General features: G+C 36.5%; 1 protein-coding gene across 1 annotated transcript in view; it reads right to left on the bottom strand.

Annotated features, from left to right (window-relative positions):
• Window positions 1–13,945, bottom strand: part of AP3B1 (adaptor related protein complex 3 subunit beta 1) — a 353,422-nt gene extending 339,477 nt beyond the window's left edge. Inside the window, exon 1 of the mRNA XM_077138668.1 lies at window positions 13,672–13,945. Coding sequence (XP_076994783.1) covers window positions 13,672–13,799 — 128 coding nt within the window. The 5' untranslated portion in view covers window positions 13,800–13,945. The remainder of the gene's footprint in view (window positions 1–13,671) is intronic.
• Window positions 13,946–14,369: the final 424 nt, after the last annotated feature.

Here is a 14,369-nt window from a genome sequence, read left to right as displayed (position 1 = left end):
GACTCATACCAAAACCTAAGAAAGATAAAAAAAGAAAGTTATAGACCAGTTTATATATAAAGAAATCCTACAACTCAATAATCAAAAGACAAAGAACTCAATTAAGTAATAGGCAAAAATTTAACTATACATTTCTACAAACAGGATACACAAATGGCCAAAAAGCACATGAAAAGATGTTCAAAACATCATCAAGTGTTAAAGAGAAGGTGGAGAAAGAGGAACACTTATTCACTGTTCATGGGAATGTAAAATGGTGCAGCCACTGTGGCAAACTGTTTGGTGGTTCTTCAGGAAGCCAAATACAGAATTACCATATGACCCAGCAATCCCACTACTAAGTATATACTCAAAAGAATAGAAAGCAGGAACTCAAACAGGTATTTTCACACTGACGCTCACAGGAGTATTATTCACCATTGTCAAGAGATAGAAATGACCCAAGTGTTCATCAACTGATTAATGGATAAACAAAATGCTGTGTGTGTGTGTGTGTGTGCATGTGTGTGTGTGTACAATGCAATTTTGGTGAGCTGTAAAAAGGAATGAAGTTCAGATTCATGCAACAACATGGATGAACCATGAGGACATCATGCTGAGTGAAATGAGCCAAACACAAGACAAAAATGCTGCATGATCTCACTGATAGGAACTACTTAAAACAAGCAAACTCACAGAATTAAAATCAAGACTATAGGTTACGAGGGGAGAAGAAACAGACGACCTCAACAAACCAATCACAAGTAAAGAAACTGAATCAGTCATTAAGAAGCTCTCCCAAAAGAAAAGTCCAGGACCAGATGGTTTCAAATGTGAATTTTACCAAACATTCAAGAAAGAATTAGTACCAATCATGTTCAAACTCTTCAAAAAAAAATTGAAGAGGAGGGAAAACTACCTAACTCATTCTACGAAGCCAACATCACCCTCATACCAAAGCCAGACAAAGATATTACAAAAAAGAAAACTACAGACCAATCTCTCTTATGAATATAGATGCAAAAATCCTCAACAAAATTCTTATAAATAGAATCCAGCAGCATATTAAAAGGATTATACACCATGACCAAGTAGGATTCATCCCAGGTATGCAAGGATGGTTCAACATAAGAAAATCAATTAATGTAATATACCATATCAACAAATCAAAGCAGAGAAACCACATGATCATTTCAATTGATGGACAAAAGGCATTTGACAAAATTCAACATCCTTTCCTGTTGAAACACTTCAAAGAATAGGAATAGAAGGGCAATTCCTCAACATGATAAAGGGAATATATGAAAAACCCACAGGTAACATAATCCTCAATGGGGAAAAACTGAAAACTTTCCCCCTAAGATCAGGAACAAGACAAGGATGTCCACTATCACCATCGTTATTCAACACCGTGTTGGAAGTTCTAGCCAGAGCAATTAGACAAGCAAAAAAAATACAAGGCATCAAAATTGGAAAGGAAGAAGTAGAATTCTCACTGTTTGCAGATGATACGATACTATATGTCGAAAACCCTGAAAAATCCACAGCAAAACTCTAGAGTTAATAAATGAGTACAGCAAAGTGGCAGGTTACAAGATCAACACTCAAAAATCTGTAGTGTTTCTATACACTAGTAATGAACAATCTGAGGAGGAAATCAAGAAAAAAATTCCATTTACAATTGCAACCAAAAGAATAAAATATTTAGGAATAAATCTACCTAAAAAGACAAAAGACCTATACAGAGAAAACTATAAGAAATTGTTAAAAGAAATCACAGAAGACCTAAATAAATGGAAGGGCATACTGTGCTCATGGATTGGAAGACTAAATATAGTTAAGATGTCAATTCTACCTAAATTAATTTATAAATTCAATGCAATACCAATTAAAATCCAAAAACTTATTTTTCAGAAATAGAAAAACCAATAATCAAATTTATCTGGAAGGGTAGGGTGCCCCGAATAGATAAAAGTATCCTGAGAAAGAAAAATGAAGCCAAAGGTCTCACACTACCTGACTTTAAGGCGTATTATGAAGCTACAGTGGTCAAAACAGTATGGTACTAGCATAAAGATAGATATACTGACCAACGAAATATAATAGAGTGTTCAGATATAGACCCTATCATCTATGGACAGTTGATCTTTGATAAGGCAGTCAAGCCAACTCACCTGGGACAGAACAGTCTCTTCAATAAATGGTGCCTAGAGAACTGGATATCCACATTCAAAATAATGACAGAGGATCCACATCTCATACCCTATAGAAAAATTAACTCAAAATGGATCAAACATTAGATCTAAGACCATAAAACTGTTAGAAGAGGGCGGGCCGCGGTGGCTCAGCGGGCAAGAGTGCTTGCCTGCCGTGCCGGAGGACCCCGGTTCGATTCCCGGCCCCAGCCTATGTAAAAAACAAACAAACAAACAAAATATAATAAAACAAGAAAATGTTTAAAAATGTTTCCCTTTCTTCCTCCCTTCCTTCCTTCTCTGTCTTTCCTTCCTTTAAAAAAAAAAAAAAAAAAAACTGTTAGAAGAAAATGTAGGGAAGTATCTTATAATAGGAGACAGTTTCCTAGACCTTACACCCAAAACACGAGCATTGAAGAAAGAAAGAAAGAAATGGGAATTTCTCAAAATCAAACACTTTTGTGCATCAAAGAACTTTATCAAGAAAGTAAAAAGACAGCCTACACAATGGGAGACAATGTTTGGAAACAATATATTAGATAAAGGTCTAGTATCCAGAACATATAAAGAGATTGTTCAACTCAACAACAAAAAGACAGACAGCCCAATTACAAAATGGGCAAAAGACTCGAACAGAGACTTCTCAGAAGAGGAAATACAAATGGCCAAAAGGCACATGAAAACATGTTAATTTGCCTGGCTATTACGGAAATGCAAATCAAAACCACAATGAGATATCGTCTCACACCCACCAAAATGGCCATTATCAATAAAACAGAAAACGACAAGTGCTGGAAAGGATGTGGAGAAAGAGGTACACTTATTCACTGTTGGTGGGAATGTCCACTAACAGTGTTACAACCACTGTGGAAGGCAGTTTGGCAGTTCCTCAGGAAGCTAAGTATAGAATCGCGTATGACCCAGCAATACTATTACTAAGTATCTACTCAGAGGACATGAGGGCAAGGACACAAACAGACATTTGCATACTCAAATTTATAGCAGTATTATTTACAATTGCCAAGAGATGGAAACAGCCCAAATGTCCATCAACAGGCAAGTGGCTAAGCAAGCAGTGGTATATACATACGATGAAATATTATGCAGTTGTAAAACAGAATGAAATTATGAAGTATGTAACAATATGGATGGACATTATGCTGAGTGAGATTAACCAGAAACAAAAGGACAAATACTGCATGGTCTCACTGATATGAACTAACATTAATGAATGAACTTGGATAATTTCAGTTAAGAACAGAGGTCATCAGGAGATAGAAATAGGGTAGAATTTGGAAATGATATATCAGATAAAGGTCTAGTATCCAGAATTTATAAAGAGATTGTTCATCTCAACAACAAAAAGACAGCCAACCCAATTACAAAATGGGAAAAAGACTTGAACAGACACCTCTCAGAAGAGGAAATACGGATGGCCAAGAGGCACATGAAGAGATGCTCAATGTCCCTGGCCATTAGAGAAATGCAAATCAAAACCACAATGAGATATCATCTCACACCCACCACAATGGCCATTATCAACAAAACAGAAAATGACAAGTGCTGGAGAGGATGCGGAGAAAGAGGCACACTTATCCACTGTTGGTGGGAATGTCAAAGGGTGCAACCACTGTGGAAGGCAGTTTGGCGGTTCCTCAAAAAGCTGAATATAGAATTGCCATACGACCCAGCAATACCATTGCTAGGTATCTACTCAAAGGACTTAAGGGCAAAGACACAAACGGACATTTGCACACCAATGTTTATAGCAGCATTATTTACAATTGCAAAGAGATGGAAACAGCCAAAATCTCCATCAACAGAAGAGTGGCTAAACAAACTGTGGTATATACATACGATGGAATATTATGCAGCTTTAAGACAGAATAAACTTATGAAGCATGTAATAACATGGATGGACCTAGAGAATATTATGCTGAGTGAATCCAGCCAAAAACTAAAGGACAAATACTGTATGGTCCCACTGATGTGAACGGACATTCGAGAATAAACTTGAAATATGTCATTGGTAACAGAGTTCAGCAGGAGTTAGAAACAGGGTAAGACAATGGGTAATTGAAGCTGAAGGGATACAGACTGTGCAACAGGACTAGATACAAAAACTCAAAAATGGACAGCACAATAATACCTAATTGTAAAGTAATCATGTTAAAACACTGAATGAAGCTGCATCTGAGCTATAGGTTTTTGTTTTGTTTTGTGTTGTTTTGTATTGATTTTACTATTATTACTTTTATTTTTTTCTCTATATTAACATTCTATATCTTTTTCGGTTATGTTGCTAGTTCTTCTAAACCAATGCAAATGTACTAAGAAATGATGATCATGCAGCTATGTGATGATGTTAAGAATTAATGATTGCATGTGTAGAATGGTATGATCTCTAAATGTTGGGTTAATTTCTTTTTTTCCGTTAATTAAAAAAAAAAAAAAAAAGAGAAGGGATAATTGGAGATGAAGGGATACAGACTGTACAACGGGACTGGATATAAAAACTCAGAAATGGACAGCACAATACTACCCAATTGTAATGCAATTATGTTAAAACACTGAATGAAGCTGCATGTGAGGTATAGGTTTTTTGTTTTTGTTTTTTTTGTTTTTTTTTCTTTCTATTATTGTTTTAATTCTTATTCTGTTGTCTTTTTCTTTTTCTAAATCGATGCAAATGTACTAAGAAATGATGAATATGCAACTATGTGATGTTATTAAGAATTACTGATTGTACATGTAGATTGGAATGATTTCTAATTGTTTTGTTAATTCTTTTTTTAATTAATAAAAAAATATATAGGCAAAAAAAAAAAAAAAAAAGAAATAGGGTAGATATTGCGTAACTGGAACTGAAGGGATATAGACTGTGCAACAAGACTGATTGTAAAAATTTAGAAATGGATAGCACAACACGACCTAACTGAAATACAATAATGTTAGAACATGGAATGAAGCTGAATGTGAGAATGATAGAGGGAGGAGGCCTGGCAGCACAAATGAAATCAGAAGAAAAGATATACAATAAAGACTGATATGGTATAATCTAGGAATGCCTAGAGTGTATAATGATAGTGACTAAATGTACAAATTTTAAAATGTTTTGCATGAGGAAGAACAAAGGAATGTCAATAATGCAGGGTGTTGAAAATAGATGGCAATTAATATTTTAAAACTTTAACTTATGTGTGAGACTAAAGCAAAAAAAATATTTATTTGGTATAAAATTCATATTTTGACTAGTGCATTTCCTAATATAATTTATGTTGGCAGCTTAACTGAACATCATAAGTACATGGAACTTTGAGTAGGGCATGAGATTTTATAGGTTTGTCCAGAGTGATGTCCTGATACATCCCAGAGTGATTTGAATGGTGAATAAAAGAGTATTTGCAAGGTCCCCTTGGGGAAATGGCAAGAAAGAGGGAAAATTCAACTTCCCCAAGTAGAGAATTTTTGATATTCTCACAAGCAGTGGGGACAGCCAAAACAATAGGGTGAGCCCTCAATCTTGGAGTTTCCTCACATGAAACTTAACCCCACAAAGGATAGGCTAAGTCTACTTAAAATTAGGCCTAAGAGTCATCCCCAAGAGAACCTCTTTTGTTGTTTAGATGTGGCCTCTCTCTCTCAGCCAACACAAGCTAACTCACTGCCCTCCCCTTCTCTATGTGGCACATGACTCCCAGGGGTGTGGACCTTCCTGGTAACGTGGGACAGAAATCCTAGAATGAGCTGGGACTCAGCACCAAGGGATTGAGAAAACCTTCTCGATTGAAAGGGGGAAGAGAGAAATGAGACAAAATAAAGTGTGAACAGCTGAGAGATTCCAAACAGTCGAGAGGTTATCCTGGAGGTTATTCTTACGCATGAAATAGACATCACCTTTTTAGTTAAGGCGTAACAGAGGGGCTGGAGGGAACTGCCTGAAAACACAAAGCTGTGTTCCAGAAGCCATGTTTCTTGAAGATGATTGTATAATGATATAGCTTTCACAATGTGACTGTATGATTGTGAAAACCTTGTGTCTGATGCTTCTTTTATCTACCTTTTTGATAGATGAGTAAAACATACGGATTAAAGATAAATAATAGGGGGAACAAATGTTGAAGTATATTTAGTAGATTGAAATGCTAGTGATCAATGAAAGGGAGGGGTAAGAGGTATGGTAGGTATGAATTTTTTTCTGTTTTCTTTTTATTTCTTTTTCTAAATGGACACAAATGTTCTAAAAAATGATTATGATGATGAATATACTATGTGATGATATCGTGAATTACTGATTATATATGTAGTATGGAATGATCATATGGTAAGACTGTGTGTTATGTTTTTTTAACTTTTTTTATTAATAAAAAAAATTAAACAAAACATTTAGATATCATTCCATTCTACATACACAATCAGTAATTCTTAATATCATCACATAGTTGCATATTCATCATTTCTTAGTACATTTGCATCGATTTCAAAAAAGAAATAAAAGGACAACAGAAAAAGAAATAAAATGATAATAGAGAAAAAAAAACTATACGTACCATACCCCTTAACCCTCGCTTTCATTTACCACTATTTCAAACTGAATTTATTTTAAGATTTGTTCCCCCTATTATTTATTTTTATTCCATATGTTCTACTCTTCTATTGATATAGTAGCTAAAAGAAGCATCAGACATAAGGTTTTCACATTCATAGTCTCATTGTGAAAGCTATATCATTGTTCAATCATCATCAAGAAACATGGCTACTGGAACACAACACTACATTTTCAGGCAATTCCCTCCAGCTTCTCCACTACATCTTGAACAACAAGGTGATATCTACTTAGTGCATAAGAATAACCTCCAAGATAACCTCTCGACTCTGTTTGGAATCTCTCAGCCATTGACACTTTGTCTCATTTTACTCTTCCCCCTTTTGGTTGAGAAGGTTCTCTCAATCCCTTGATGTTCATTCTCAGCTCATTCTAGGGTTTTTCTCAGTCCTTTGATGCTGAGTCTCAGCTCATTCCAGGATCTTTGTCCCACGTTGCCAGGAAGGTCCACACCCCTGGGAGTCATGTCCCACGTAGACAGGGGGAGGGTGGTGAGACTGCTCGTCATGTTGGCTGGAGAGAGAGGCCACATCTTAGGCCTAAATTTTAAGTAGACTTGACCTATCCTTTGTGGGGTTAAGTTTCATGTGAGGTGACTCTTAGGCCTAAATTTTAAGTAGACTTGACCTATCCTTTGTGGGGTTAAGTTTCATGTGAACAAACCCCAAGGCTGGGGGCTCAGCCTGTAGCTTTGGTTGTCCACACTGCTTGTGAGAATATCAAGAATTCAACTTGGGGAAGTTGAATTTCTCCCCACTCTCACCATTTCCCGAAGGGGGCTTGCAAATACTTTTCCAGTCACTGATCAAATCATTCTGGGATTCATCGGGGAATCACTCTGGACAAACCAACAAAATCTCATGTGCTACCTGAGATTCCAAGTACTTATGACATTCAATCAAACTATCTACATGAGTTATATTAGGAAATGCTCTAGTCAAAATCTAAATTTTGTAACAAATAAACATTTTTTGCTTTAGTCTCTGTGTGTTATGTTTTAAAAAGAAATTTAAATTAATTAAAAAAAGAAGAAGAATGCAGAGAAAGTCTGCATGAGGAAAAAAAAGATCTTATCATTGTTATGTATTTTCATACCGAAAACACTAACGAATGAACTAACCAGAGGAAAAATCCAAAATCTGTAAATAAAAGATAGAAGGGGACTTAAAAAATCCTGAGTGTAAAATTCACCCAACACACCTACATGACAATTCCAAAACAGCTAACCTTAATCACAGCAATAAAGAAATAGGTTGTTCTACACCTATACACAATTAACTTCAGGGTACTACAACAATACAAAGTATATAGGGATACTTTACTTTTCCAACTACTCTAAAGAGATAGTAAACTTAAACACAATCTGAACCAAAGAATTGAGTAAAGCACCTAAAAATATTTATTAAACAAAATTACGAGCTAAGCACTTTCTTAAACAACTTCATATAAGTTATGCCATTTAATATTAAAAGAGCCTGTGAATGAAAGTCCTCTCTACAAAACAACTACAAAAAAACAAGTTTAAAACCTTGTATTGTGACGGTGACATTTTGAGGCATGTCACAAATGTATTACTATTAATAAACACCAATATCTGGGACTGATTCATCTTATTTTTACTAAATTCAAAAACATTCCCATATAAAGGTTAATCTCACTCAGCTGCATTTCTGTATGCCTTCTTGAAAGAGAAAAAGTGGTGGATTTATAGTTACTGTAATGCATACAAACCACAGCTTTTTTAAAGCTCTCTGTAATCCCCCCACTGGAATCTCTTGAGAAACTCTGATATTAAAAGGTCAAAGGGGCATATGTGATGTAATTTTCATGGATGATACTGTAAACTTGACAATAAATAAAAACTTAAGTTAAAAAAAATAAATAAGCTGTGCAATGCATATCCACTGATGTAGCATTATCATATTACCAACTAGAGAAAAGTCAGTAGCCCTTTGTTTAAGTCTAAACCAGCTCTGTAAATCTAAACAAATCAAAGTCCACTCCAATTTCAACAGGAACCAAAAATACCACATTTCAATATGTTTCAGGAGGTACTGCATTGCTAAATTACTGGTCGCTAAGGTCATATTTTAATCGTTAAACTCAATGCCTCTTATCACCCTTCATTCTATTTGCCCTCATTTGCAAATCCTGACATAACTGAACATTTTCACCTTCCAAACTTCTTGTTACCTTACTTTGTGGGTTTTTTTTAACCTCCCTCTGGTTTCCTAGTCTTCTGAGCACTGACTCTTTTCCTAGTAGTCCTTCCATCATTTACCCCTTAAGTACTGGTGCTTTGTCTAAACTGCCTTCTGTTCTACATGAAAAGTTCTCCTAGTGTGATAACCTCACTCATGCTTTAACTACTGCTTAGACAATTCCATATTTTGCTGTTCAAATCTTTACCTCATCTGAACATGCATTTTCTTGTGCAACTCTCCTAATTTCTAATAGTATTTCCTCGGCCTGAAGAACGCTCCCTTTTCCCCACCTGGCAAAAACCTTCTATGTTGACCAAAATGGGGAAGAGAGAAATGAGACAAAATAAAGTCTCAGCAGCTGAGAGATTTCAGAGTCAAGAGGTTATCCTGGAGGTTATGCTTACACATTATATAGATAATCCTTTTTAGTTTATGGTGTATTGGAGTGGCTAGAGGGAAGTATCTGAAACTGTCAACTGTCTTTCAGTAGCCTTGATTCTTGAAAAAGACAGTATGACTACAGCTTTTACAAAGTGACTGTGTGATTGTGAAAACCCTGTGTCTGATGCTCCTTTTATCCACGGTATGTTCAGATGAGTAAAAAAATAAGTAAGGATATAAATAAATAAATAAACAAATAAATAAGAAGAGATAAAAGGTAAAAATTGAGAAATTGAGTAGACTGATATATTGTGGGTCAATGGGCAGGGAGGGGTAAAGAATATGGGATGTATGGTTCTTTTTTCTTCTTTTTATTTCTTTTTCTCTGGAGTGATGCAAATGTTCTAAAAATGATCATGGTGAAGAATACACAACTATGTGATGACACTGTAAGCCACTGATTGTATAATACGGTTGGACTGTATGTGTGTAGACATTTCTCAATGAAAATATTAAAAAAAAAAACAAACACTAATGCAGCCTTCTAAAAAAAAAAAAACCTAAAATCTAAACTGTCAACACCTCACTGAAGCTTTACCAACTTTCTTAAGTTAAGAAAGCAGTGTAAAAGTACATCATCCTACAGGACCCTCACAAAATAAGGCATTAGCATATCCTTTCTAGAAATGAGGAAACTGAAGTTTGAAGAGATCAAGTGACTAGAACAAGGAAACGTTACTACCAGCAGAAAACATTAACTTAAATCCAGGCCTTCTTACTCTGGAAGTCCAATGCTTTTTCTTATATATCATGATGTTTTCAAAAGGAAGAGAAATTTAGTAGTTTTATTATTGTTGTGAAAAATTATTCTTGTCTACTTCTTTCTAGAAATTAATTCCTAATGAAATGTTTTATCCAGATAAAAAATTTAGATTAATTTTTAAATTATACACACAACCCAGCTGATTAAGAAAAATATTCTTTTTTTTAAATAAAGGAACTTGGTAAAAAACTAAAAGCAATGAATGTTTAAACCATTCTAATAAGAAAGGAATATAGAAAATAATAATATTCGTTGCCTGGTGCTGCTCATGCAAAAATAATAATAATAATGATTTCTTTACATTTTAAATGAAGAAATTAAAAATCTTGAAGCCATAATCTCACATGACGCTAACTAACCAATAATGATATATGATCTTTTTTATGAAATAATCTAAATATGCTCTAATTCTGATTTTGTTTACAAGGTGGAGAGTAAATAAGTGAGACTGGTATATTGAACACAGAGTAAGCAAAAAAGGTTAAATTCAGAAAATAAACATAATCATAATAATAATAATGTGACTAGGATTTGACTACATAGCCTTGAGATGATTAGGGAAGGATCAGAAACAGAAGACAGAGCTCTAAGACCAGAGGTTAAAAAGCAGAAGAATGGAGGGGTGGGGGAGTTATAACATTACCAGTTCGCAGCCATACTCGGAAAAACTGATTCAGGAGATGAACCCATGATCACTAAATATAGGGAGTGGTAAATAGGATGAGGAGCAAGTTATCTGCATGGTCTTTAAGTCTTCCCAGAGAAAGATTATTTGAAATAGGAAAAATAATAGCAATACAGTAGAAAAACTGGACAACCTCTTGACCAGAAAAATTAACATCAAGAAGATCCTATGCCTCCAGATGTAATAGCCTAAGAAGGACACATAACTTATGGTAGAATTCTGACCAGGGATACATAACCTGAATCTAATCGCAAGGAAACACCAGCAAACCTAAACTGATTAACCCATTATAAAATAACAGGCTTGTATTGTTCCAAAAAATTAAAGTTATGAAAGGTAAAGCAAGGCTCAGAAACTACTCTAGATTAAAGAGATATGACAACTAAAAGCAATATGTGACCCTTGACTGGATCCTACACGAGAAGAAAAAGATGGTGAAAAAATAATAACAACATTATTGGGACAAATTGGGAAACTGGATTAAGGACTATAGACTTCACCAATGCTAAATTTTCTGAATATAACAGTTCTGTGATTGGGTAAGAGGATATTTTTGACCTTAAAAAAATACACACTATGGCATTAAGGGATAAAGGCACATGATGAAAACTTGATATGAATGTGTGTGTGTGTGGAGCATGATAAAACAAATGTGGCAAAGTGTTTAAAAATTGGTGAATCTCTGAGTAAAGGGTATACAGAAATTCTCTGTACTATTTTTGCAACTTTTCTGTAAACCTGAAACTATATCCAAGTAAACCATTAAAATCAGAGCGAGAAACAGAGTAATCTTTAACTTTTTCAAGTGAATTTTGCCACGATTATCATCGTATTAAACCTGAGAAGTAAAAAAAAAAAAAAAAAATCAAAGTAACATCACCATTTTATAAATTAGAGAACACTGGCTCAGGAGAGATTAAGTGACTACTTCCCAAAACAGGGGCCTCCTTGTTTTTGTGCAAACCTTTAGATTGCAGTTCATTGGTCAAATGTTTCTAATTTCTGGAAGCTTCAAGGTCATACACTGTCTACAGCTGCTCTTCAAAGCTTTAAATTTTTAGGGAGTTCTATGCATTCTCTAATACTGAAAGCAACATAAATTTCATCAAGTAATAAGTAGTACATCCAAATGCTTGAAAGTGGGCTGAGATTAGAATGCCTGGGTTTAAATCCTAGCAATATACTTTGATTTTCTCATCTGTAAAGTGAGATCAGAGAAGTGTCTGTGTCATAGGATTGTTTACAGGACGTAAAGTGATGTGCACAAATACCTAGCATCTAGCAAGCACTCAATAACATTAGATACTTTTATTTTAAATAGAACCTGCAAAGCCACCTCAATAACACTGGTCACAGAATTGAAGACAAATATATTTCACAAATAGGCCCAAATCTGACAAAATAGAAAATCAGAGGCTCTAAAATGGAAAATATCTTAGATGTACACAAAGTATTCATCAAAGTATACAAGTAAATTAATTGTAAGCAAATTACATGCCAAATAAACGATGCAAATTTGCAGGTTAATTTGACAGGCAAAACTGTAACGGAACTGTAGAAATGCAACAAGCTCCTTGTTAGAACGCTAAATAATCTCAACGCACAGAATGAAAAATGAAATCAGATATTTTACTTTTAAACATTTCTACCCATGATCAAGGGAAAACAAGTAAAAGACTATTCCACATGCAGCCTGTAAGATTTCAGTGAGTTTAATAAGTCAAATCTTAATTCCAATTTCAACTTCTAAACACTTTCTAGACTACCCAATCTTATTAGTAAAGTTTACATTTTAATTACACCCTTGTGACACCTGCAAAGCTACCAGCATAAATATTTTATCTTAATTCACAGTAATCTAGTGACAAGCTAATATGTGACCATATTGATTAGTACTGAAAAATAAAAATTTATAAATGTAAAAAACGACCACAATAAAATATAAACAAAGCTTCTAGGATTCTGTAAGTCTATTCCTTTTAAACCCCTCCGCCAATAAAAATAATTGGCTTTTTCTTAATTCATTTATTTATAAATTCATTAGTTTAGTAACAACGTTTTATTCCATTTCTCAGTGGCACTCAAAATATTTTACCAACTTTTTACAAAACCAAGTGTACATTAATGTTTTTAAAAAACATTAAAAACATTACCTTGTAAAAGGTACCTTGTAAAAGTTTCTGATTTGTTCTCAGTAACGCTCTTTTTAAATATTCTCTACTCATATTTCCATTGTTTTGTTTAGAATTGGTTTTTTTGTCTGTAAAGGATATTGGCCAAGAAGATTAAAGCTTGTATAAAGCAGTTTTTTCATTCATAAAGCCCCTAAAATCACCCCCTTTCCGATTCACTCCAGGATCACGGAATAAGTCTCCATCAGCAAAACTCACACTCATTCCCATTTCCAACTACCAAAGAAACTCCTTTCACCCTGACAGGACAATTTCTCAACGTTCGGTCCCCGAACATCAACTCGACTAAAAGTGTTCGTTCAAAATTCAGATTCCTCTGTCCTAGCCCAGACCAACTCAGTCAGGGTCTTTGGGGGTGGGGACAACCTCTCCACAGGGGGTTATACCAAAGTTTGAAAACTACGAGACCCTCACACTCCGGTGCGCTTCCCACACAGCCCACGGACGCAAGCCCACCCCTCACCTGCCCGCGGGGACAGTCACCGCCCAGCTCCGACCAGATCTCCGGGCGCGCCCACCCCTCTCCCGGGAGCCCCCGCCCGGGGCCCGCTCCTGCGGGATCCCGGGCCCCTCATCCGCCCCAGCGCCCCAAACCATTCTTCTCACTTCTTCAAGTCGCTGCTAAAGAGGCCAAAGGCGCCCGAGGGGGCAATGGCTGAGGTCGCCTCCTGACCCAGCTCCGTCGCCTCCCCCCCGCCGGACTGCTCATTGTAAGCGAAGCTGTTGCTGGACATGGCCGCGGCGATGGGGGTGTATCGAGCGGGTGCTGCCCGGGGTTCTCCCAGAAGGGCTCCAGTCCCGAGACGCGGAACAAAACTACTTCTGGCGCAGAGGGGCGCGCGCAGGCGCTTCCGGACTCGTCACGGTTTACAGCGGACCCGGCGGGCCAGCCCCTGCGCATGCCCAGTGCCCAGGCTGGCCCGAACCCGGCCCGCTCCAGGCCTGCCGGAGCTCCCACTCCGGGTTTTTGCGGTGGCTGAGTCCGGGCTGTGGCCCCCTGGAAGCCAGGCTGTGGGCTTGCTGCGGACTTTATTTGCGACTTCGTGGGGTTTTTATTTTTCGGAGAGAGCTACCCATTGTATCCATTTTGATCTCAAAAGGAGATTCCTGGCCTCGGACATCTCTTTGCTTGACTGTTCTGCACACCAGTAGCTTTCATATTTCTCCCGAAATGCCCTTTAACCTGCCAGATCAATTTTCCTAAACTCGTCGTGAATATTTATTTATCTTTGGTGTGACTCTTTCCGCTCCTCCCTCTCCTGCCCGCGTGCCTTTCCCTCCACACCCCAAGACCTCCTCTTCCA

This window comes from Tamandua tetradactyla, chromosome 21 (assembly GCF_023851605.1).
Source record: "Tamandua tetradactyla isolate mTamTet1 chromosome 21, mTamTet1.pri, whole genome shotgun sequence".
Taxonomy (NCBI): domain Eukaryota; kingdom Metazoa; phylum Chordata; class Mammalia; order Pilosa; family Myrmecophagidae; genus Tamandua; species Tamandua tetradactyla.
This window is presented reverse-complemented; position numbering and strand designations above follow the sequence as displayed.